This window comes from Tenrec ecaudatus, chromosome 10 (genome assembly GCF_050624435.1).
Source record: "Tenrec ecaudatus isolate mTenEca1 chromosome 10, mTenEca1.hap1, whole genome shotgun sequence".
In the NCBI taxonomy this organism is placed as follows: domain Eukaryota; kingdom Metazoa; phylum Chordata; class Mammalia; order Afrosoricida; family Tenrecidae; genus Tenrec; species Tenrec ecaudatus.
Window position 1 is genome coordinate 6,562,386 of NC_134539.1, and position 23,722 is coordinate 6,586,107.

Genomic DNA, 23,722 nt, shown 5'->3' on the forward strand with positions numbered 1-23,722 from the left:
ACACAAGTCAGTGAAGTAAACAGTCTATGAATTCTATGTGAATTAAAAACGTCCTGCCACCGAGTCAATGCTGACTCACAGGGACTCTGGAGGACAGAGTAGAGCTGCCCCATGAGGTTCCCAGACTAACTGCTGGCAAGAGTAGAAAGCCCCATCTTTCTTCCGCAGATGGTTTCAAACTGCTGACCTTGCAGTAACCCCACCACCAGGGTTCCCTTTGAAGAGCAATAAAACTGTCCAATTTTGTAAAGAAATAAAATAAACCAATCCTGATACCCTGATACGAACAGCTGAAGAAGACTGTTGCTGAAATTCTGATGTGCTTCCTTCCAATTGTTTCCCCAGTGCGTTTGTGTTTGCTTTGTCTGCGTATTGTACAGAATTTTACTTCATGTCTGCACAACGTGGCTCTTGCTCTTCCCCCTCATAATATTAGAACCTGGGCTCGCCTGCGCTGCTAAACACTTCATGAACTTCCTCAGACAGGCTGCGTAGCCCACGCAGGGTGCGACACAATATGTGGTCCAAGCCCCCCACGGTGGGCACTGGGGTTTTTCCAGTTTTGTTCGTTTGCTTTGTTAACTGTGGAATGAAGTTTACTCTTCTCTTTCTTGATCTCTTCCCCTATTCTGATATGTCTCCAGTTCTTCCTCGGGCATCCAGTCACCTGGGAGCCCTCTGTTTCACTCCCCTCTCTCTGGAAAGAAGATCCTGGACGCATTCCTAACCCACTAGACACGACTGATAGGCTCCCTCCCTTCAAGGATACTTGTAAACATTTAAACCAAAAGGAAGCTCTGGTTTTATGGGATGATATGCTACCAGAAGCGCCAGTAGAGGAGATTTTTTTTCCCCAGTCAGCATGGAGATTCCACAGGTGAAAAAGGTCATTTAACTGTAGGAAAAGGGAATCCGAAGACAGCTGACAGCTGCAGATGGGAAGATGAGAACGACCGCCCCCCCTCCCAAACAAATTCACTGCCACTGAGTCAATGTCACCAAGATGACCCTACAGGACAGGGTGGAACTGCCCCTCGGGCTTCCCAGACTGTTAACTGTTTACAGGGGCAGAAAGTCAGGTCTTTCAGCCCCCAGAGAGGCAGGAGGTTTACCAACCTCCAGGGTCACCACTATGTACCCTTGAGGGTGTGAAAGGGTGTGAAAAGGGGGTGCGAAGAGAAGACCGCGAAGCAGCACGGAGAAGGAGAAAACCCGGCTGCCATGACGAACGCAGTCTCCCCCACTCCTGCGTGTGCCCAGCCAGGCGTTTGGCACCGGCTGAGGGCCGCCCATCCCGTCCGCAGAACAGCCTGGGCCGGTTCTCAGCCTTCCATGCTTTGCCAAGTCTCCCAATGGCCACAGAGCAGGTGTCCCGGAACAAAAGTGAAATTCAAAGAGGTCCCACTGAATGCGGTCTAGACGCGGAGTGCAGGCCCACGGCACCCAAGAGTCCTGCGGGGCGCTCGCCCCCTCCACTCCTAAAAGCAGTCACTGATACCTGTGCTTTGGCGTGTGTATGGGGGGGCGGGGGTGCCCACTCTGAATAATACCTAGGTCTGTGGGGTTGGGGGGGACGAGGCCGGATTTGCACCCAGCACAGTGCGCCCTTCCTCCAGGAGGCTTCGGGCTTCCAGGGGGAGTAATGGGGACCCAGCGCAGTACTGTCCCCCTTCCTTCGAAGGTACCCCCACTCCCCAAATCCAAGGGCGCTGGGGGCCGGCGATGTGGTGGGGGGCGGGGAGGGGAGGAGGCCGGCGGCCCGCCCCCAGGGTTAGGGCCAGCAGGAAACCCGAAACCGCAGCACTGGCGTGGGCGGCGCCGGCGCGAGCCCCCCGCGGCAGCGCCCCCGGCCCCGCGCCCGCCCCGCCCCGCCCTGCGCGCTGGTTGGCCGGCGGCCGCGGCGGCGGGAGGAGCCCGCGCCGCACGCAAGGAGCCGGCGGCGGCTCGGGCTCGGGCGCGGCGGGCCAGGCGCTGACAGTCGGCGGCGGCGACGGCGGTCCGCGCGCACCCTCTCCGCGACACTCCGGCCCTCCGCGCCCGGTCGCCCAGCAACAGACATGGGGAAGCCAGCCCGGAAGGGCTGCGACTGCTGGCGCTTCGTGCGCAACAACTGGCTGCTGCTCGCCACCGTGGCCGCGGTGGTGCTAGGTGAGCGCGGCGCCTGGGGGACACGCGCCCGGAGCCCAGGCCGCGCGCGCACGGGGGTGGGCGCGCGCCAGGCTGGGCGCCGCGCTGGGGCACGCGACCCGGCGGGGAGCCGGGGCTCGAGCTCGGCCTGGGCTCCTCTCCGGGCGCGTGGATGTCTGTGCGCGCAGAGCGCAGCTGCTCGGGACCGGGTGTCGGGGCACGATCCAGGGGGCTCGCGGGAGAAGAGAATGCTCGTTGCTCCCTTTCTGGAAGCAGACATGGTTTAATTTTTGAAAGCTCTACCCGCGCCCCCCGCCCCCACTGCAGCCCGCACCTTCCCCCTGAACCCCGAGGCCCCAGCGAGCCCTTGCGTGTGGATCGGCGTCCTCCGCGGTTGGTCTAGCAGAGACGCCTTGGGCACAGGATGGCTGGGCTGGGAGATGCAAGCTGAGGCTGCTGCCATGCCTTGCCCCCCCCCCCTCGCTGAGAACGTGCCTTCCCACGCCCCAGCGCCCAGAGCCACCGAAAGCCCGCCTGTGGCGTGTCAGAATTTGGGGATGAGCCAAGTTTGACCCCTGAATTAGGAGTGTGGGCCCATCGAGGGCACGGGACGGTGCCCAGAGAAGCGGGATCCCACCAGGGCCCCTTCCCGGATCTCGCTGCTCCTCCTCCGGAGCACTCTTGTTCTCCCCGGTTGTGCCTCCGTTGAAAGCACCTTGTAAGCCATGCAGGCTTGTTTTGAAACCAGGCTGTATTTTTAGGTGATTCAGCCCTAGCTTGCCGGTACGGGACTGGGTGCTTGCGGGAACCTTGCGCAGACATCCTCATACTTCAGTTCTCAATGTTCTCTGCCGCCTGGTGGGGCTCTGGGGTGCACTTGTCTGGGGCAGGGCGCTATCCGGCCATCCTCTGGAGAGTCACACAGATGTGTTCATCTAGCAGGTGAAGGTTTCTTCGCCTTCTTTCTGGCAGCAGTAGGTGGTCTCCACCTTGCCCTTTGGGAGTAAGAGCTGGGTTTATGGAATGGGCAGGTGGGGGGGGTGGCACACCTGTCCCTTTCCTAATCTCTCCCGCCTTCCTTTCCACCTGCCACTTCCCCATCTTAGAATGCCTGATGTTGCCTGTTCCCTTTCCTTCCCATCTCCTCCCGCCCAAAAAGAAAATTGCCTTTGAGAGTTAATGAGATCATCAGGGTCCAATGCCTTTCTCCAGAACCTTCTGCCCAGCAAAGTCGGGCTCCTGGTAAATCAATAACACCCTGGAATGGCCTTGCTCACAGCCCTTGGTGGGAGCGAAGGAGAGAAGTAGAGATGCAAGTCTTGGCTGCTTCATTCCACTTCTGCAAGAAGCCCAGTCCCTTCCATTCATCACCGCTAAAGGCGCATAGCCCACAGATAAGTGCAAGTGAGGTGGCTTTGTCTGGCCAGGATTCGTGGTGAATTCTTTAAGGAAGTTGGGGATAGCCCTGGGCTTGTGGCTCCCTCTCAGTTCCCTGGGGCATGGAAGAGAAATAAGGCTGCCTTTGCCATCTTGAGGTGTTTCTTGTGTAAGGACACAAGAGACTGGTGTGGGGAGGGTTAAAGCAGTTCCATAAAAATGTCTTCAGGGTCAGCAGTGTAAAACAAAAGCCAGCCCTTGTCATGGAGCTGATTCTGACTCAGAGTGACCCCAGAGGACAGATTAGAACTGTGGCAAAGGCTTCTAAGGCTGTGCTACAGCATCTCCCAAGGAGCAGCTGGTAGATTTGAACCGCTGACCTTGAAACCACGCCCACCATCAACTCCCATATCCTGCCCCATTTAGGCTTTCCCCAGAGCTCGGCCCGGATGGAAATGAGACCCGGTGTCTGTGCAGTCGGTGCTGGCTCCTGGATAACAGTTACTTCAAGAATAAAATTCATTAATAATTATTCACTTTTTAAACCCCAGTTGCCATCGAGTTGATTTCAACTCACAGCGACCTCACGTGTCAGTAGAACTGTGCCCCCTGGGTTTTCGGTGCCCGGTTTGGGGGAAGCAGATGGCCAGGACTTTCTTCCAAGGCACCTTTGGGTGAGCATTCAAACCCAGGAACCATTTTCCCCACCAAAGGGCTTTGGTTAATTAGTGACAATGATCTAGAAGTGACTTCCCATCAGACTTGAAAGCACTGATACTGAGCTGCCCTATACGTTTGTTTTAGTCCCTAGCGACACTATAAGGTTTACGAGGCTGTAAATCTTTATGAGAGCCTCATCTTTCTCCCAAGGAGTGGCATGTGGGTTTGAACCACTGGCCTTGATGTTATCAGTCCAAGGCTGCTTACCGGACAGCAAGTCTTCCTAGAACATGCTATTAAGAGTTATTAAGGTTAAGTCTTACTAGAACATGCTATTAAGAGTTAGTTTTGATAGCTACTTTAATTCAGGAAAATTACAAAGGGGCCTTCCACAGCCCCGACTGTAGACCAGTTGGTGTGTGCGGGCCTGAAAAAAAAAACAAAACACAAGAGCCCATTAAATGTATGACCTGCCCTGTCAAAGTGCCCTCTTCTGATTCCAGGCACTAAAATGTTTGTACCCAGAGGAGGGAGACCTGGTGACGGAGTGGATCCCAGGTTGGGCTGCTAACTGCAGTGTCAGCAGTTCAAAGCTACCGGTCACTCCAAGGGAGAAAGATGAAGCATTCTGCTCCCATAAAATGTTTGCTTCCCAATATCTAATTCAACAAGGTTCCATTTGGAAATATTTTGCATATTGAAATAAGGGATCTAGATGCTTATGGACCACCTGAAAGCCTTTGATTTTTTTCAGACCCAGCAAGTCAGGGAAACAGTAAGTAAAGGTGAACTCTAAATGATTTGTGCTAGACCACCAACCTAAAGGTTAGCAGTTCAGACCTACCCAGCAGGGGTGCGGAAGGAGGCCTGGCATTCTGTTCCCACAAAGGGGGCATGGCGATTGTTAATTACTGCCTCTTTGTTACAGCCAAAAGCATCCTTTGGGGGCAATTCTGCAATGTACCACTTGGGGTCACCATGAGTCAGGATTGACTGAGCCGATGGCGGTGACAGGGGTTTCTAGTTTGGTGTGTTAGGTGTGAGGGTTCACTTTGCACAGACAAAACCAAGCAGCCAAACAGGCTGCCAGCCATCCGGTTCCCACTCAATGGCGATTCCCCGGGTGTCCCAGCCAAACTGCTCCATCGGATTTTCTGGATCCAGAGATAGTCACTAAGGCCCACTCACTGCCTTTGAGTTGATTCTGACTCAGCTCCCCTACGGTTTCCGGGCTGTAAGTCTACCGAGCAGGGGCCCCACCTTCCTCCCAAGGAACAGCTGGTGGGCTCAAACTGCTGGCCTGACCACCGAGAAGCTTGAAGCATCGCCCACTGGGACCCCCTTTGTTGGGCGCAGGCTTGGTTGAGTTTTGTTAAACAAAAACCGTAAGCCTGATGCCAACTCATGGCGACCCTGTGGGACAGGGTAGAACTGCCCCTGTGGGTTCCCGAGACTGTACCTCTTGGTGGCAGTAGAAAGCCCTGTCTTTCTCTTGTGGAGCAACTGTAGTTTCAGACTGCTGATCTTGCAGGAGAACCACCAGGATGCCCAAGCCCTAGAGCAGCGGTTCTCAACCTGTGGGTCGTGACCCCTTTGGGGGTTGAACAACCCTTTCACAGGGGACGCCCGATTCCTAACAGGAGCAAAATGACGGTGATGCACTAGCGGCGAAAATAATGTTATGGTTGGGGGGTCACCACCACATGAGGAACTGTATGAAAGGATCGCCGCTTGAAGAAGGTGAACTGCTGCCCCACAAGGTCTTGTAAATACCTTGGCTGTTCTTATGAGAAGCTTTTGTGAAGATAACAGTGGGGAACCATTTGCATGGTTTTTATTGCCGTCTTGCAGGCTTTGTCTCCGCTCTCAGGTTTAGAGAACAAGCCCAGGGCCTGGAGTTCAGGGTGCTGGATTTGAATTCTTCCTCTGCCACTTAGACAACTCTCTCATTCCCTGGGATTCTGTTTTCACACCTGGAAAATAGGGATATTAGTCATTCCTTCATGCTTTCTTAGGGTTAATGACGATAATGTGGAAACACCCAGCAGGGTGCCAGGCATGTAATAGGCCCTCATGATGTCTTATTTTTAAGGTTAATCAGAGTCATTGGCTTCCGAGAAAATCAACCTTTCTCTCATGAGGCCAGGACTCTGGGGCTGTGTCTGCAGGGTGCCCACGACTGTCTTGTTGACACGCTCTGCCCAGGCAGACGCCGGCCTCCATGATGTTGCTCGGGTTTTGTATGAAAGGAAATGAAACGCATTCATCATTCGGTGTCTGCCCTTGGGAGAAGGTGTGTGTGGGCGGTCCTCTTACCCTCTGACTACACAGGCAAAGGAGGCCACCCATTTCAGCAGCTGCCCCAGGCTCACACAGGCCCCCAGCCTCTTCCCCCTCTGCCAGCTCAGACCCCAGCCTCCCCACCCAACGAACTCCCTACCTCTCAACTGGATTCCATAATCCATTGAAAGGACCACACAGAACTCCCAGATGATACGACTGTGGGGCTTAATAGGGACGCCGTTAATGCGTTACCATGCCCGAACCAGAAATCTTCAGGATCCAGTTCTTGACTCAGGACAGCCTCTTCTCCGCCATGCCTGCCAAGCTGGGCTCTTTCTGGGGCTTCATTGGGCCCCTGGGCCTGATCTCCTCTGCGCCTGGGCAATGATAGCACTTGTTGGCTATGGGCCAGCTTAAAGCCTTTGATTGTTTCAGAACCCCGTTAGCACTGCTGATAAAGGCCCAAGGACACTCATAGCTCAGCCTGGAGACACCCAGCTCTGTCCCCACAAGCCAGCAAACCTAGCTCCCCATGTCAGTGCCTGGAGGTCCCTCCACCTTGCTCTGAGGGCCGGGAAACCTGCCCTGGGTCTGCTGCTTGCATCCTCTGAGGCTCCTCGAGAGTCCCTAGATGGAGGAGGATTATGCACAGGAATCTCAAGGCCCCAAAGACATACTCTGTCCCTGGCTCTTCCTTCTTGAGGGCAGGGAGACACCCTCCTTCCTGGTTGCTTCTGGAAACAAACAAACAAACAAACAGAAACACTAGCACAGAGTCGATTCTGACTCAGCAATCCTCTTAGACAGATTAGAGCTGCCCTGGTATTTCCAAGAGGGTAACGCTTTACAGGAGTAGAAAGCCTCGTCTGTCTCCCATGGAGCGGCTGGTGGCTTCAAACTGCCGAAGTTTCGCATCGCAGCCCAACCTGTAACCACTACGTCACAGGGCTCCTCGTTTCTTCTATCATTTCACACCCAGTTTATAGCAAAATGGGCCACTCCCCTAGCTTAGACTTACAAGGTTTTGGGGGATCACAATTCACCCCAGTGACAATCACTCACACCGGAATCATAATCCGATCAACATCTTCCCTGTCTCCTCTCACGGAGACCCGTAATTCAAACTCCTCGGTCTGCCTTGTTCAGTGTCCTCCTTCCCCGGGCAGCGGAGGAGACTGTAAAGACCGTGGCTGGCTTGGGTCAGGCGCTTCACTTCTTAGTCCTCAGAGAAACATCCATGCTTTGTCACACTGTGGAGGGGTCCTGTGGGCCGTCTCCATGTGAAGACCCCAAAATGGATGTGGGGCTGTGGCTGTCATCCCTAGCCTTCAGCCGTAGCGCTCGGGATCTGGACCCTTACGTCAGAGCAGAAAGCCTCCTCGCTGGTCCCCAGCATGTGGCCCTCTGCTACCAGGCCTCCTCTAGGGGACTACGGGAAGGTTAAAGGTCACCCTTCGCCCTGGCTGTGGAGTCAGGGGGTGTGCATAGGAACCTGGCCGTGACCATGTAAACGGTAGATGGGGCTGTGACCCTGGTCACGTGCCATGTCAGTGAGCCAGGACTGCTTTATTGTTGCCAGTAGGTAGTAGAGGCTGTTCCGACTCAGAGCGACCCTGGTCACGACGATGAAGGAACGAAACCCTGCCCAGGCCTGAGCTGTCCTCACCATTGTCGCTGGGTGTCAGCCCATCTCCTTGAGGGCTTCCTCTTGGTTTTTGAATGACCCTCTGTTTTACCAAACATGATGTCTGTCTCCAGGGCTGATCCCTCCTGGTAAACACGCCCAGTGGGTGTGCAATGAAAGTTTATTGCCACAGTAATGTTTTATGATAGCAATACAGAGGGCTGATAAACATTTGCTTTGGGATTCCATAAATCTCCATTTAAAATGCTTGGGAAGCATCAGACTCAACCAGAAAACACAAACAGTCCTTGAACTAACTACAAGCTTTCCTTCTTTGTTGTTGTTGTGTTGTTTTTTGTCATTGGCTTTTTGTTGTTTTGTTTTCTTTTGTTGCTTTGTTTTGCTCTGCCTTGTTTTATTATCTCCGCAGGTCTGTCTAAATAAGACAGGCTGGATGAACAATCTGGAGGAGAAAACAACCAGACCCACAGTTCCAGGGGGACATGGGAGAGGGGGAGGTGGGGGGAAAAGAAGTGGTGTTAACAAACCCAGGGACAAGGGAACAACAAGTGATCCAAATCAGTGGTGACAAGGGTGTAGGAGGCCTGGTGTGGTGTGACCAAGGGTAATGTAACCGAGAGGAATTAATGAAACCCAAATGAAGGCTGAGCATGATAGTGGGACAAGAGGAAATTAAAAGGAAGTAGAGGAAAGAGCTAAGCGGCAAAGGACATTTATAGAGATCTAAATAAAGGCATGTACATATGTAAATATATTTATATATGAGGATAGAGAAATAGATCTCTGTGCATGTATTTATAGGCTTAGTATTAAGGTAGCAGATAGACATTTGTCCTCCACTCAAGTACTCCCTCAATGCAAAAATACTTTGTTCTATTAAATTGGCATTCCATGATGCTCACCTTCCCAACAATCGCTGAAGACAAAGCAGGTGTATAAGCAAATGTGGTGAAGTAAGGTGATGGTGCCCAGCTGTCAGAAAATATAGCATCTGGGGTCTTAAAGGATTGAAGGTAAACAAGCAGCCATCTAGCTGAGAAGCAACAAAGGCCACATGGAAGAAGCACACCAGCCTGTGTGATCTTGAGGTGTCGAAGGGATTAGGTTTCAGGCATCAAAGAACAAAAAAATCATATCAATGTGAATGGTGGAGAGTGGGGACCCAAAGCCCATCTGTAGGCAAGTGGACATCCCCTTACAGAAGGGCCGTGGGGAGGAGATGAGCCAGTCAGGGTGCGATGTAGCAACGATAAAACATACAACTTTCCTCTAGTTCCTAAATGCTTCCTTCCCCCACTATCATGATTCCAATTCTACCTTACAAATCTGGCTAGACCTGAGAATGTACATTGGTACAGATAGGAACTGGAAACACAGGGAATCCAGGACGGATGATCCCTTCAGGACCAGTGGTGAGAGTGGCGTTACTGGGAGGGTAGAAGGAGGGTGAGTTGGAAAGGGGGAACCAATTACAGGGATCTACATAATATGACCTCCTCCCTGGGGGATAGACAACAGAAAAGTGGGTCAAGTGAGACGTTGGACAGTGTAAGATAGGACAAAATAATAATTTATAAATTATCAAAGATTAATGAAGGAAGGGGAAGTGGAGAGGGAGGGGAAAAATGAGGAGCTGATGCCAGGGGCTTAAGTGGAGAGCAAATGTTTTGAGAATGATGATGGCAACAAATGTACAAATCTGCTTGACACAATTGATGTATGCATGGATTGTGATAAGAGGTGTATGAGCCTCTAATAAAATGTTCTGTTTTTTTAAATGCTTGGGAAGCACAGAATGTTCCAAAAGGAGAGGACTAGATGTGCCCTCCTCTCGAAGGGGTTCCCGGGAGTTGGAATCCATGCAGTGGGAGTGAGTTTGGTCTTTAAGGGGAGCCCTGGTGGCCTAGCAGGCTGTCTGCAGGGCTGGTGAGCTCAAGGTCGACAGTTCAAAACCCTCCACGCTGTCCTGAAGAAAGAGGAGGGGTCCTCTCGTAGCGATGTGCAGTCTTAGAAACCCTCTACAGAAGTCCTCTATTCTGTCTTCCGGGCTCGCTGTGAGTCCCAATTAACTCCACAGCAGTTAGTGCATCTAAAATGATCGTGGAAGCATAGAAGACACAGAAGTAGAAGAAAATAGTTGTTTTTAAAAAGTGAAAAATAAATTGTTTAGAAAATGATGGTGGCAGCAGACGTACAAATATCCTTGATACAACTGATGTGGGGCTTCTTATAAGAGCTTTAACAGCCCCCACAAAGTGATTTTTTTTTAAGTGAAAAATAAAATGGTGTGGTGGTGTTCTGAAAGACTCTTATTTAAAGTAATGGAATAGCCTCGCTCCTGTACCTTCAAAAATCCGTTTCTCCACAGCGCATGAGGAACATTTCCTTGGCCGGGGAGGAATAAGCCAGGGGCTGTAGTCGGGATGTCTGCTTTTAAAGAGAAACATAGTTTTGCATGTGTATTATTGGCAAGCAGGTGGAAATCTATGTGGGAGCTGCTGCTGCTGCTGTTGTTGTTGGGTGCCATTGAGTCAGTGCCGACTCACAGCGACCCTGGACACAACAGACGGACACACTGCCCAGGCCTGCACCCTCCTCACCGCTGTGTTTGTGATGCAGCCCATTGTTGCACCCCGTGTCCATCGTGTCAAGGGCCTCCCTCTCTTTCGATGACCGTCCACTCTACTGAGCATGCTGTCCTTCTCCAAGGACGGTCTCTCCCGACAGTGTGCCCAGAGGATGAGGGTCACAGTCCCACGGCCCTTGCCTTTAGGGAGCCTTCTGGCTGTCCTTCCAAAACAGATTCATTGTCCTTTGAGCGTCTGTACAATTTGAGTTTTCCACCCGCCCGTTATTCAAATGCACCCATCCTTCCTCCGTCTTTCCTATTCCGTGTCCAACTTCCACGGAGGTGATTGAGTCTACCAGCCTTGGGTCTGGCACACCTTAGTTCTCAAAGTAACCTCTAATGTAGATGTATTTATCTGACTTGGATTTGTGCATTTACACGGTAGCACACTACAGATATGGCCATATCATTAGCAAAATAATTAACACTCCTGCAAGGATTCTAGGAGCCTTTCTAGGAACTTGGGAAGTAATGGATTTGTGAGGGTTGCTTTTGGTTGAAATTTTTGTACATATGCACATGTGTATAAATAGATAGATGTTGATTTGTTGTTCAGGAGCCCTGGTAGCACAGTGGTTATGTGTTGGGCTGGTAACCACAAGGTCAGCAGTTCAGAGCCACTAGCCACTCTGGGCAAAAGATGAGGTTTCGCCTTGTAGCACTGTATCAGGAAAATGTCCTGTGGCGGTCCATCAGGATTTCTTGGCTAATGTTCAGAATTGCCAGGGTTTTCTTCCTCGTCTGCTTCGTCTAAAATGCCACTGTGACCTGTCCACTGCCGTTGACCCTGCCGGTAGCTGATCCACTAGTGGCTTCGTGTCCAGCCTCAGCAACACGCAAGCCACCGCTGCACCTCAGACGGACAGAAAGAGGGTAGAGGTGGGTAGATGGAGGAGGATGGCGGATGAAGGGTGGGTAGGTGGTTAGATAATGATGAGCGGATAGAGGGACGGAGACATGGGTGGATGGATGGATGGATGGATGGATGGATGGATTGGTGGATGGATGGATGGATGGATAGAGCTCACTCATTCACTGCCATTGAGTCAATTCCAACTCGTAGTGACCCCATAGGACAGGGTAGAGCTGCCCCTGTAGGTTTCTGAGACTGTTACTCTCCATGGGAGTAGAAAGCCCCGTCTTTCTCCCATGGCGTGGCTGGTGGTTTTGAACTGCTGACCCTGTGACGAGCAGCCCAACAGATACAGACTTGCTACGCCACCAGGCTTAGATCCTTTTACCCCTCACGCCTTCCCTGAGGGACCTTGCTTAATGCAGCCTCTAAGGCAGTGGTTCTCACCCTTCCTCACACCGTGAACCTCTCATACAGTGCCTCATGTGGGGGTGACCCCCAACCATAACACTATTGTCATTGCTACTTCATCACTGTAACTTTGCTGCTCTTAGCAATCTGGCGACCCCTGTGAAAGGGTCATTTGACCCCCCTCCAAAGGGGTCGCGACCCACGGGTTGAGAACCACGGTCTTAGAGAAAGGGCCATTCTGCGGTCTTGGTCCACGTTCCACACATGGAACATGCAGGTGTGGCATGGGCTCTGAATGTCTGTGCAGGTTGCTTTGAGTTTTTTAAACCAAATCAGCACCCATTGGACTCGAGGAGCCGCATGGAAGATGTGACGTCTGCCGCTTGTGTTTAGCACGGTGCTGACCAGCTGTTTCGGGCCAGAACGACCCCATGCAGCCAGCTCCTATAAAGACCTAGACTGCTTTGGGGCTTAGACTGCAGAAACTGCTGTGAGTGCAAATCCGGTGAAGTCGGCAACCTTCGGGCATGAAAACATCAATATACTTGCCTGCATTGTGTGAAGATAGGCACTATTCGACACAATAAGACCACAGAATTAAAGCTTAAGTAGCTTATCAAGAATCTGAGCAGCAGGCGTAAGAAGGACAGCAATGCATCTGAAGGCACAGTGCACAGTATCGTGGGTGACCGTTTACTGCCTGGCGGAGCTCAGGGAAGGGGCTCTGGTGGCAGAGTGGGCTGTGCATTGAGCTGTCAGCCAGGAGGCCAGCAGTTCAAATCCACCAGTCACTCCTCAGAAGAACGAGGAGGCTGTCTGCTCCCACCAGTATTTAAATTCCCAGCACCGCTGCGCGGGGTCAGTCGGCGTCGAATCAATGTGATGGCCATGGGCTGGGTGGTCCCGGGATAAGAGCTCAGCTGATAACAGAAAGGTCAGCAGTTCCAACCCCCCAACAGCTCCACGGGAGGAAGTGGCAACAGTCCGCATCTGTAAAGGGTTACGGCCTGTTGGACGGTTCCACTGGGGTGCCACGTGTCGGAATCGACCTGGCATGGGCAGGTTTGGTTTTTGTGTTCTTGGAGCTCAGGGGTTAAGTCGGTCCTGGCATAAATGCTGATCGCTGAGATCAGAGCAAGCTGGTGGGATGGTGTATGTGTGTACTTGTGTGTGCATGCACACGTGTGTGTACACATACGTGTGTGCGCGCGTGTGGCCATGGCTTGCTTGTGAGAAGAAGCTTTCCACATTAATTACTTTTGGGAAATTGTGATTACCTCCAACAGATACTGAGACTAAAAATAACCATGCCGGGTGCCCAGCAGCCGCTGGCCCGTGGAGGGAAGCCTGAGGCACTGCTGTGTGTGTCCCCTGTGGTTGGATATTGGGGTCACGTTTATGGTGGGGACTCTCAAAGTCCATACACTCGCTTCCGATGACATCACGTGGCCTACTTAAGACCCCCAGGGCAGTGTCTGTCAAAATAGCATGTGTTCTAACTGCTGCTATAAAGTGCAACATACACTTTCTCGCTGAGGGCGTAACCGAAGACTTCCATATGACGTCGGTCAGTGAGTCCAGCGCCTGGGTTCGCTCCAATTGGATTGCGAAGGAGCTCAGGCCTTGTCCTCGCTAAGGAACAGCCCTCCAAGTGAAACAAAGAGAGCTCTGTTGTGAGGCGCCGGACTCCACAGTAACACCTCTGACGGTAGACAGGAAGTGTCCCAGTGACTCACGCCATGCGGGAATGTCACTCCCCTATGTTTGAAAAACATCACCTCAGAGGCTGAATCTTCCCCTTCCTGCAAATAAAGCCAGAGAAGCAAACAAGCCCCTGCGGGTTGCCTCTAGCTCACTCAGGCTGCCCGTAGGTGTCAGAGCGGAGCTGCTCCATGGGGTCCTCCCATTGCTGCTTTGCTGGGATTTTGCCAGGCCTTTCTTCCAGAGCACTGCAGGTCGAACTCAAGACTCCAAACTTGGGTAGCAGCCCAGAACATGAAGCATTTGTACACATAGGGACTCCTTCCAATAAACACAGTAGACTTCCCCACCCCCACCCCCTGTCTGCAGGGAGCAATATGCTCCAAGATCCCCAGTGGGAGCCTGAACTCAAGGATAGTACTGAACTCTGTGTGTGGTAGTTACATAATTTGTTGTCATAGAGTTTCGCCTGTCAATCAGGTCGCAGCTTGATGGCCTTGGTTAGAGGCACTGAGTTGATAAATAGCTCGCTGGAGAGGGACACACCACTCTCTCCAAGAGACATTCCTGTTGGGAAGACACATGGAGCTATGCTAGCACCCTGGAGCTGAGGAGCCACGCCAAGACCCCTGCCAGCGCTGAGATGCTTAAAACGCCACTGGACCCGCAAGACTTGCCACTCCCTAGCCTGTGATCTTCCTGCATTTGGCGTCATTGCATGTGTTGCATGAGTCTGAAGAGGACTTTATAGCTTGGTATCGGACATAGGGGCTAATAGCAGACTTAGGAACTTGATCTGGACTGGGATGTTTTCTCAGTATTCAATAGTTCTTGTATATAAAGCTCTTCCTGATACACATAGGAGTCTCCCTGGGTTTGTTTCTCTAGTCCACCCAGACTAACGCACGGTGGTTTGACACGGTGCCCGCAGCAATGAGCTCACGCAGGACGATGGTCAAGATGCAGCGCTTCCTTCTGCTGCTCATAGATAGGCTCGCTGTGAGTCAGGACCAGGTTGACGGCCCCTAGCAGCCGTCTGGATGCTGTGTCTTGCCCTGTGCGTACAGACTGGTTGTTTCGTTCATCCAGAGAGACAGGAACGATAACTGATAATGAAACAGAAGAGTTATCACGGTGATATGGGTGGCTGGAGCACCTCTAGTCCAGGGGCAGCACCAAGCACAAGATGGCCCTGGGCAGGGAGCTACGCCCCTAGACACAGGGGGCAGCAAGATGGCAGGAGATTTTTCGTTGCCATCCTCAGATGGGCTCGCAGTAGAGACCAGGCTCTCTGTGCCCAGAGCCCTTCTGAGCCGCAGGGTCCCCACCTGTGCCCCCCAGACTGTGTCGGCCGATCTGAGCCTCGACAGCAGCACAGTGGTGTTCTGCCTGGTCTGCAGGAAGAGACCTTTGGGACTGGAAGTGCAATTCAGAAATGACTGGAGGGTGTGTCCATACGGTCTGTTTAGTCTGACACCGTCCCCTCCCCTGGCAGCTATTTGGGTTCAGTGCACTTGGGTGGTTGTGATGACAACGTTAACTTCCTCAGCCAGTAGGAAGAAACCCTGGAAGGATTTGTCTGATTCCATTCTTTCTCTGCCACTGTACTGTGGTTTCTGTTGACTGCTCATCGTCGGGGGGGGGGGGGGGGGAGGGGATGGGGGGGCGGGAATTAAACCCACCACGGGAAAAACAAACAAACCCACTGCATCTTCAGACGTGCCTACCTAGTGAGAGACCCTCCTCCCCAAGCCTTTCTCCACTCTCAGAGCAGAAAGAAACTGTTCATGTAGCAATTCCTGTGGATGTTCACATACTTTCCTTCTGAGCGAGCGCCTTGGTCTCTTGTCTCGGATAAGATTTCTCAAATTGCAAGGCAGTGAGAGAACGTGTCCTTTGCAGGGCCGATGTCTCTCGGAGCCAACCAAACCCGTTGTTGCCAGGTACGCGCCAGAACAAGACCCTGCTCTGCCCTGCACCATCCTGACAGTCTCTGGTACATACGAGCCATTTCTCCCAGGCTCCTACTCGGTCCACGTCCTGGTTATGAACAGATGTTTGCAGAAGTTTCTTCTCATTTTGAGTCTTGCTCCATCGACAGATGGAGGAAGGGCCTGCAGCGTTGCTCCCTCCATGTGATCAGGGCCCGTTCTGCCTTGAGGAGACAGCTCTTCCCTGGTCGTAATCTGAGTTCCTTTCAACCCATGGGGGGCTCCTCTTGTGGCAGAATATCGGACAACATCCTGCTGCTGTTTATAAGCTTTTCCCTGGCCAGTTCCTTCAGAAGCAGGTGCCGGGTCTTCTTTCCCAGTCCGTCTTAATCTTGGACGCTCTGCTGAGACCTGCCCACCGTGGGGTGACCCCGCTGGTATTTGACATACCACTGACGTCATCTGCAGTGTCACAACCCCGTGCAAGCCACCACAGTAAGTGCGGCCAACTGACAGCGCTGGAACCAAGGCCAAGCAGTAGTACTTCCTGAGGGCCGGCCATGAGTTTGTACAGTCACAGAGAGGGTAGACGAAGACGAGGGACCTCCTCAATGAGATGGATGGGTCCACTGGCCGTGAAAGTGGCCCCAAGCCCTCTGATGATCTTGAAGGTGGCATGTTTCATTCTACTCTTGGTCGCTGTGCATCAGAGCTGACTCAGTAGCAACTAACAGCAGTTACGGGCATGGTGCTTGTTGATATTTCCCTCTGTGGGTTAGGGGCCTCCCCAGCTTTCCAAGCAGGAAACTGAAACTTGCCGGGCTTCAGCACACGCCGGTGATGAAAACGGCGGGGCTGGAATTTGCACCTAGGACCATCTGACTCAACACCTAGTCTATTAACCATTAAGCAATGCAACGTCCCTCCTCAGTGGAAAACCCGGCCAAACCCATTGCTTCTGGAGAAGATTCCAACTCAGAGAGCACTTGTAGGGACCAAGAAGCACTGCCCCGAGGGTCCCCAAGGCTGTGGTCCTTAGGGAAGCAGGCTGCCACATCATCTTCATGCCGAGTGGTCCGTGGGTTCAAACCACGGCTCCGACCTCTGTGCTTGCTGCTGAGGATTTAACCCCTGGGCTCCCAGGGCCTCTCGCTTCTTGCTCCCAGCTCCCAGGGGCCCGCTCTGAGCAACAGGACGAGGCACCGCCTGGCCCTGCGCCGGCCTCACAGTCTCTTCTGTGTTAGAACCCGTTGTTGCAGCACTGTGTCTGTCTGTCTCACAGCGGGCCGTGGGGCTGGGGGTCTTTCTCTTTTCTGCTTGACCAGGCATGATGTTCTCCAGAGACAGACCCCTCCCGGTAACACGTCCCACCATCCCTCCGCCAAAGAGCTTTCTGGTTGCACTTCTCAGGAGGCAGACTTGTCTGTTCTTCGGGCACTTTATGATCTACACATTGTCCTTCCTAGCAGACCTCCACTTGCCTAATGGACGGTGAGAATCTTCTGGCAACCAGTGCTCCGGCGAGTGCTCTGGGCCCCCCACTCTTCTCCCACACAAGCCTTCCAGGTGGGTTTGTCTCCCAGTTGGCCCTGCCTGGTAGTTGCTGCCCGGGGTGTGTTGTATCTCCCTTCCCTGATCGTTTTGCTCTTGTATTCCACCATTGTTATCCTGCTCCTCCTTGGAAATGGATCCGATGTCCACTTTCATCACGCCAGCCTGCGCTGAGCTCTTCCCCACCCCCAGCCTCCTTCCCCGGGCCTCCTTTAACTCTTCATTTAGATCAGTGTGGTTCTCAATCTTCCTATGTGACCCTTTCAGACAGTTCCTCATGTTGTGGTGACCCCCAACCATAACATTATTTTTGTTGCTACTTCATCACTGTCAGTTTGCTATTGTTATGAATCGGGTGACCCCTGTGAAAGGGCTGTTCGACCCCCAGGTTGGGAACCACTGATTTTGCTTCTCCAGTGGTGGACAGCTTGGGCCCAGTGGCAGACATCACTAGTCAGTGGCTGCACTCTTTCCCATTGAGCTCTGCAGGGGCCACGGCCTCCTCACAACGTTGGTGCAGGCAGCCTCTGATCATCCAGTAGCGCGCGCATGCACCATGGGAAGCCGTGCCCAGTGAGAGTCCCGTGAGGAGGTAGGGCCTCCAACTCAGCAGAGATGGGTCTCTGGTAGGAGACACAGAACTGAACCCTGCTTCTTGTCTTCCGTCTTTGGGGAGCAGTTGTGCAGGCCCTAAAGTGGGGGCGGTGCTGGCAGGGAGCCACAAAGCCGGGAGGGCTTTCCAGGAGGAGCGGCACCCCCTGGGGGACCATTCTGGAGAAGGTGGGAGCTGCTGTGGCCTGGAGGTATAATGCTCCCTGTGAGCCGGGGAGAGCAACTGCAGGTGGACTCTAGATGCCGCCTCCCTGGCCAGCATCCAGTCACAGGGTTTTATCTCTGCACTTCTTCACCCCTCAGCTTCCTGAGGATAAGAATCCTGTCTTCCGTGGGTCTGTCACACTCATGGGAGAGGCCCCCAAATGCCTTAACCGGGGACTGACTAAAGCTTCCTTGCCGAAGAAGAAAGGCGGTCAGTCCCATGGGGGAGCCCATCCCACTCAGTTGCATGGGTTTGTGGGTATAGACACTGCGGGACGGCTTGCCCAGGCGTGCGCCATCCAGAGGGCCCAGAACAAGAGCAGGTCTCCAGTGGAACACCCTGATGCCACTGCTCCAGGAGCGCAGCAGGGCCCTGAAGCTCCCTGACCCGAGGGCCTCTAGCCAGCCTGCCCTCCTGAGAAAGCGTTGGCTACTGAGGGTTGGATTGGCTGGGCCAAAGTGTACAGCCTAATTCGTCAAGGTGGGAGAGCCTTTGGGGATGTGGTTGTGTTAGTCTGGGTAGACTAGAGAAATAAAGCCATGGATATACATATGTGTATAAGAAAGATTTATATACCAGAGCATTTGAACATTGAGAAAGCATCCCAACCCAGTCCAGATCAAGTTCATAAGTCCGATACTAGCCCACATAGCCTGGAAACTGCTGACACCCAGCAGGATAATACAAGCCTCCACGGACAGATCAGTGGTGGCTGTCGGTGAGGTGCCTTGGCTGGACGTGAACCCCAGTCTCCCCTGTGGAAGGTGAGGATTTTACCACTGAGCCCCCTCGCCCTCCACACCTCTGAGCTGTGTCCCCACACTGTAGCCATCCTGTTCCTTTTTCTATGCCTAAGGGTGGTTTCTAAGGAGCCCTGGTGGTGCAGCTGGTTAAGTGTTTGGCTGCTGGGTGGGTCTGAAGTGTCCAGAGCTGAGCTATTTGTGCCACCCGGGGCTCCCTGGAGAGGCTCAGGGAACGGAATTCCTTGTGTTGCATGGAAAATGCACAGCAGAGAAGCAGGCAGGGCTCTCTGCTCCCTGCAGGGACAGCCTGGAGGTCTCTGGAGATTTCACAGCCTGTGGCGAGGGAGGGTTAAGGGGAAGGGGGGACCCTAAGAATCCATAGCTGGCGGGGAAGGAATGGGCAAGTACTCTCCATCTGGTCAACAGAGGGGTCTAAAAAAACAAACAAAAACAACCAAACTCACTGCCAGTGAGTCGATGACGATTCATGGAGATCCTCTAAGACAGGGTAGAACTGCCCTGTGAGTTTCTGAGACTGTAGCTCTTCACAGGAGTAGAGAGCCTAGTCTTTCTCCCGCAGAGAGGCTGGTGGTTTTCAACTGCTGACCTTGTAGTTAGCAGCCCAACGCATAACCACTACACCACCAGGGACACCTGTACCAAAGGGTCCAGGCGGCCTGAAAGGATGGCTCTCTGTAGCAGTGCCCTGGACGGCGTTGGAATGATACGGGATGGCCGCAGAAATCGACACCTGGGCTTTATACTGGATGCAGGGCTGAGGGCAGCAGGGTTAAGGACCAGGAGGGGCACGGAGTAATATTTTGGGGTGTGTTTTTTGTTTTTTTCTGAAAAGGGGGCGGTAGGTCAATAAGCTTGGGAGTGCACGGTCTGACAGCTTTTCATGAGTTGGCACAAGCTCAGTGACAAGGGGTGAAGAAAACCCTGCAACTGGACGCCGGGCAGGGCGGCGGCATGTAGACTCCACCTGCAGTTGCTCTCCCCCCGCCTTCACGCTCACAGGGCGCATTACACCTCCAGGCCACAGCAGCTCCCACCTTCTCCAGAATGGTCCCCCAGGGGCTGCCTCTCCTCCTGGAAAGTCCTCCCGGCTTTGTGAGCCCACTGTGGCCACGGGGTCCATCCATCTTATTCAGGACCTCCCCTTTTTTTTGCTGCCCCTCTGCTCTGCCAAGCATGATGGCCTTCTCCAGGGACTGCTCTCCTGACAACAAGGCCAAGGTCCCTGAGATGCAGTCTAGCCATCTCTGCCTTTCAGAAGCCCCCTCCTCCGGTTGTATGCTTCCCGAGGCGGTGTGTTGGTTCTTTTGGAAGTCCAGAGAGCTGTAAATGTTCTGTGCCAGCACCGTCATCCAAACGTGTCTCTTCTCCGGTCTTCCTTAATCAACATGCACCTTTCACCTGCATGGAAGGTGACTGGAAATACCTGCGCTTTGTAGCGGACAATCAGTCTCACAACTGCTAACCCACTAACAGAGACGGCCCAGCTACACGGACACATTTGTGTGCAGGAAGACAAACTGATTCATACCCGGCACACAGAACCAATGTTGGAAGGGGAAGGAAAGGGAAGCACACCCAGAGCGTGGGTTTCAGTGAACAGGTGTCATTAGCGCGAACAACCTGCCGGGTGTGTAGAATGGCAGGAGGGTAAAGGGGCAGGGGGAGGGGAGATTGGAAGATGGAGTGGAGAAAGGGAGGCTAGAGAGAGGAAGAGACAGAGGGACAGACGTGTGGCCACAGGAGAAGGTGAAGAGAGAGAGAGAGTGAACAAAGGAATCCCGTGTTAATAAACTTTGGGGAAAGAAAGAAATAATCATGTCTAAAAGGAGCCCGCGCTTCCCCGGACTGGCTGTGGCACGAGCAGCCGGGTGAAGAGACGGGGAAGGTTTCTGTGCGCAGTCTTGAGAAGGCCAGGTGCCGCCTTAGGTGCGTTCGGCGGGGTGGAGAAGGGGTTAAGAGACGCTGGCCGTGGCTGGGAACCGTAGTGTCACTGCCGGGCCCCTAGTGCCCAGGCAGCGTTCTGTGCTCAGCTACAAACTGGAAAGCTGGCAGGACAAATGCTTCCAGAAGCAGCGCAGAAGAAAGGCCTGGCAATCTACTCCTGACAAAGGCTAGAGCCCCCGGAAGCCCCGTGGCACCCCCTCGAGGTTGCCACGCGTCAGTCGCTGGATGGCACCCAGCGGCTGCCGGGCCTCTGGGTCGCAGCTTGGGCCTGGCTTGGCCACCAGCACAGGCAGCTGGGCTTTGCCTGTGAGAAGGGCGTGCCTGGGGAGGCAGACACGGAGCAAGCCCATTAAGGGCTCTGGTGGTCACTGAGTTTGGACAACAGGACTCAGAAGGGCCAAGTCTACTGCTTACTCAGGGCCTCCCGGCAGGTAGCCGACCCAGAACTCCAGGCTCACTGCCATTGAGTCAATTCTGACACAGGAGAACTGCCTGCCTCTGGGTTTCTGAGGCTGTGAATCTCACGGAGGCCAACAGCCTCATCTGACTCCCAGGGAGGCACTGGTGGTTTCAAACGGCTGACTACTCTGGGGTTCAGAGTCCTGGCGGCGTAGGGGTTATGCAATGGGCTGCTAACTGCAAGGCTGGCAGTTCGAAACCACTAGCCACTCCAAGTGAGAAAGACAAGGCTTTCAACTCCAATAAAGAGTTACAGTCTCAGAAATCAACAACGGGCAGTCCCACCCTGTCCTGCAGGGGTGCTCTGAGTCAACGTTGGCTTGATGGCAGTGATGAGTCATGTGTAATGCCACAAGAGGTCCCTCACAGGTAGAAGAAGGGCAGGCGAATCAGCTTCCAGTCACAGACCGGGAACGAAACGGGAGGAATTTGGACAGGGTGTGGAAGTACGTTTGGAGAGAAGACCCGGGCGGAAATCCGCTAAAGGGATGTTGCTGCGGTCAGCCAGCACCGTGTGGGCTCTGAACCACGGTGGCCCGACATCGGGGAGGACAGCACTGTCTGGTCCTGCACCATCTCCTGTGCTGGTCCGCTGGAGCCCGTGGCGCTAGAGCCCGTGGCGGTGGCTGCCGGGCCACTCCATCTCACGAGTTTCTCTTGTTTTGTCGCCCCGCTACCAGAACAGGAGGCCCTTTTCCAGCGGTTGGTCTTTCTGAGGACACGTCTGGAGAAAGTGAGATGCGTCCTATCCTGGTGTGTCTTCTGAGACCACCTGTCTGTTAGCGTGTCCTAGCGTGGTGGCCAGCATGTCGCAGTGATGCTGGAAGGTGGGCCACGGTCAGTTCAGATACCGGGGTCACCCATGGTGGGTTTCAGCAGAGCACACAACCCAGACAGGCTAGGAGGACCAAGTTGGCATGGTGACCACCTTCTGAAAACTAGCCACGGAGGGCCCTAATGATATTGATAGAGTAAAGGGGCAAGAGTTGCTCAATCTCACTCTGGCAGTTATATAATTGTCGATTTGAGAGGATTACAAGTGAAGGGGGTGGAGTCTAGTCTCAATTGGATCATAGCCCATGAGACTTCCCTGTGGACATGGGCTTCTCCTGAGAATTCTGGGAAATCTGTTACTTCCTCCTTGGAGGCAGGAGACACTTCTCCCTCTGTCACACCCTGGGAGACATAGCAGCTGACAAGACACATGGACCTACCCTGATGCAGCCCTGGGTGCTGGAGAAGCCATGCAGAGACCCCTGCAGCGCTGAGATGTTTCCAATGCCACTGGATCCAAAGACTTTCTACCCCCTGGCCTCTGATCTTCTACATTCGGCGTCATTGCATGTGTTTCGTGAGTCTGAAGAGGACTTTATAGATTGGTGTCGGACAAGATGAACTAGAAAGAAAGGCCTAGCAACCTCCTTCCCGAAATCAGCCAGTGGAGACTCAGTGAGCAAATTGTGGGGACAGCACGGGATTAGGCAGCATTTCGTTCTCTTGTATACGGGTCACCATGAGCTGACAGCCGCAACATCATCTTGCCAAACCATTCCCCAACCCCTGTCCCAGATGGGGTCTCTCCAGGCTCCTCCTGCCTCTCGTCTCTCCCTCGCCCGTTGGTACTCCTGGTCTGTCTGTGGCTACCTTCCCGTGCCTGCAGAGCCTCCATCTTCCTCCCCTAACCCGAGCTGCATACCTGGATCAGGCTTTTCTCTACCCTAGACCCGCCTTAGCCACGTGCAGTGGCTGTTCATTATCTCCACGAATAGCTAATCTTCGGAGATGATTTGCTAGTTTCACACATGGCTTATCTCCTCGTGGGGCCCTGGTTAATGTGGAAAAAATTTAAGTATCAGGGATCCAAACGCTCTTCTCCTTCCTGGCATTGTACCATGGGATAACCCAGCTGCTCTGTTAGGTGTAGTAGTTAAGGCTTGGTGTGGTTTGGGAGTTAAGCCCTGCTAATCCCACTTGGCGAGCTCTTCTTGGAGGTGTGGTGTACTTCCAATATAAGTAGATTCAGTAGGAAAGTTTGCTTGCCTTTTGATGGGACTGGACTCTGCATCCAGCCTGTCCTTCTCTGGTTTGGGGGACTTGAGCCAGCAGCCTTCTGTGTAAGGTCTGCCCTTCTGGGAGCCATCAGCATCCTGCCATGTGACCGGCGGCTGTGGACTATTTGCCTCTGCAGACAGACGTCTGGCACCTGACCCGTGGACCTAGTGCCCTCCTCTGTAATGATGTGCGCCATTTCCTTGACATATCAGAGGGGATATGCCCCCACCCCACCCACCAAAAATGGATTTGTTTTCAAAGCTTCGTATTTAAATTTTTTTTACAAAACTTCTCCCCTTCAAAGTATTTTCCATTACGCTTAATCCATTTGTCAAATCTGCGATTCCATTCTTGGAAACATTTTTCAAACTCATCTGTTTGGATGTCTGACAGCACCTCCATCGTTGTTTTTTTTCACCTCTTCTACGTCTTCAAATCGTTGTCCTTTCGTGTCCCACTTCATTCATGGAAACAAAAGTCAAATGGAGCGAAGTCAGGTGAATCAGGTACGTGGGGCA

General features: G+C 53.2%; 1 protein-coding gene across 1 annotated transcript in view; it reads left to right on the forward strand.

Moving 5' to 3' along the window:
* The first annotated feature begins 1,953 nt into the window (after window positions 1-1,953).
* SLC1A1 (solute carrier family 1 member 1) overlaps window positions 1,954-23,722 on the forward strand; it is a 54,740-nt gene continuing 32,971 nt past the window's right edge. The window contains exon 1 of the mRNA XM_075558910.1: window positions 1,954-2,148. Within this exon, the coding sequence (XP_075415025.1) occupies window positions 2,058-2,148 (91 nt within the window). The 5' untranslated portion in view covers window positions 1,954-2,057. The remainder of the gene's footprint in view (window positions 2,149-23,722) is intronic.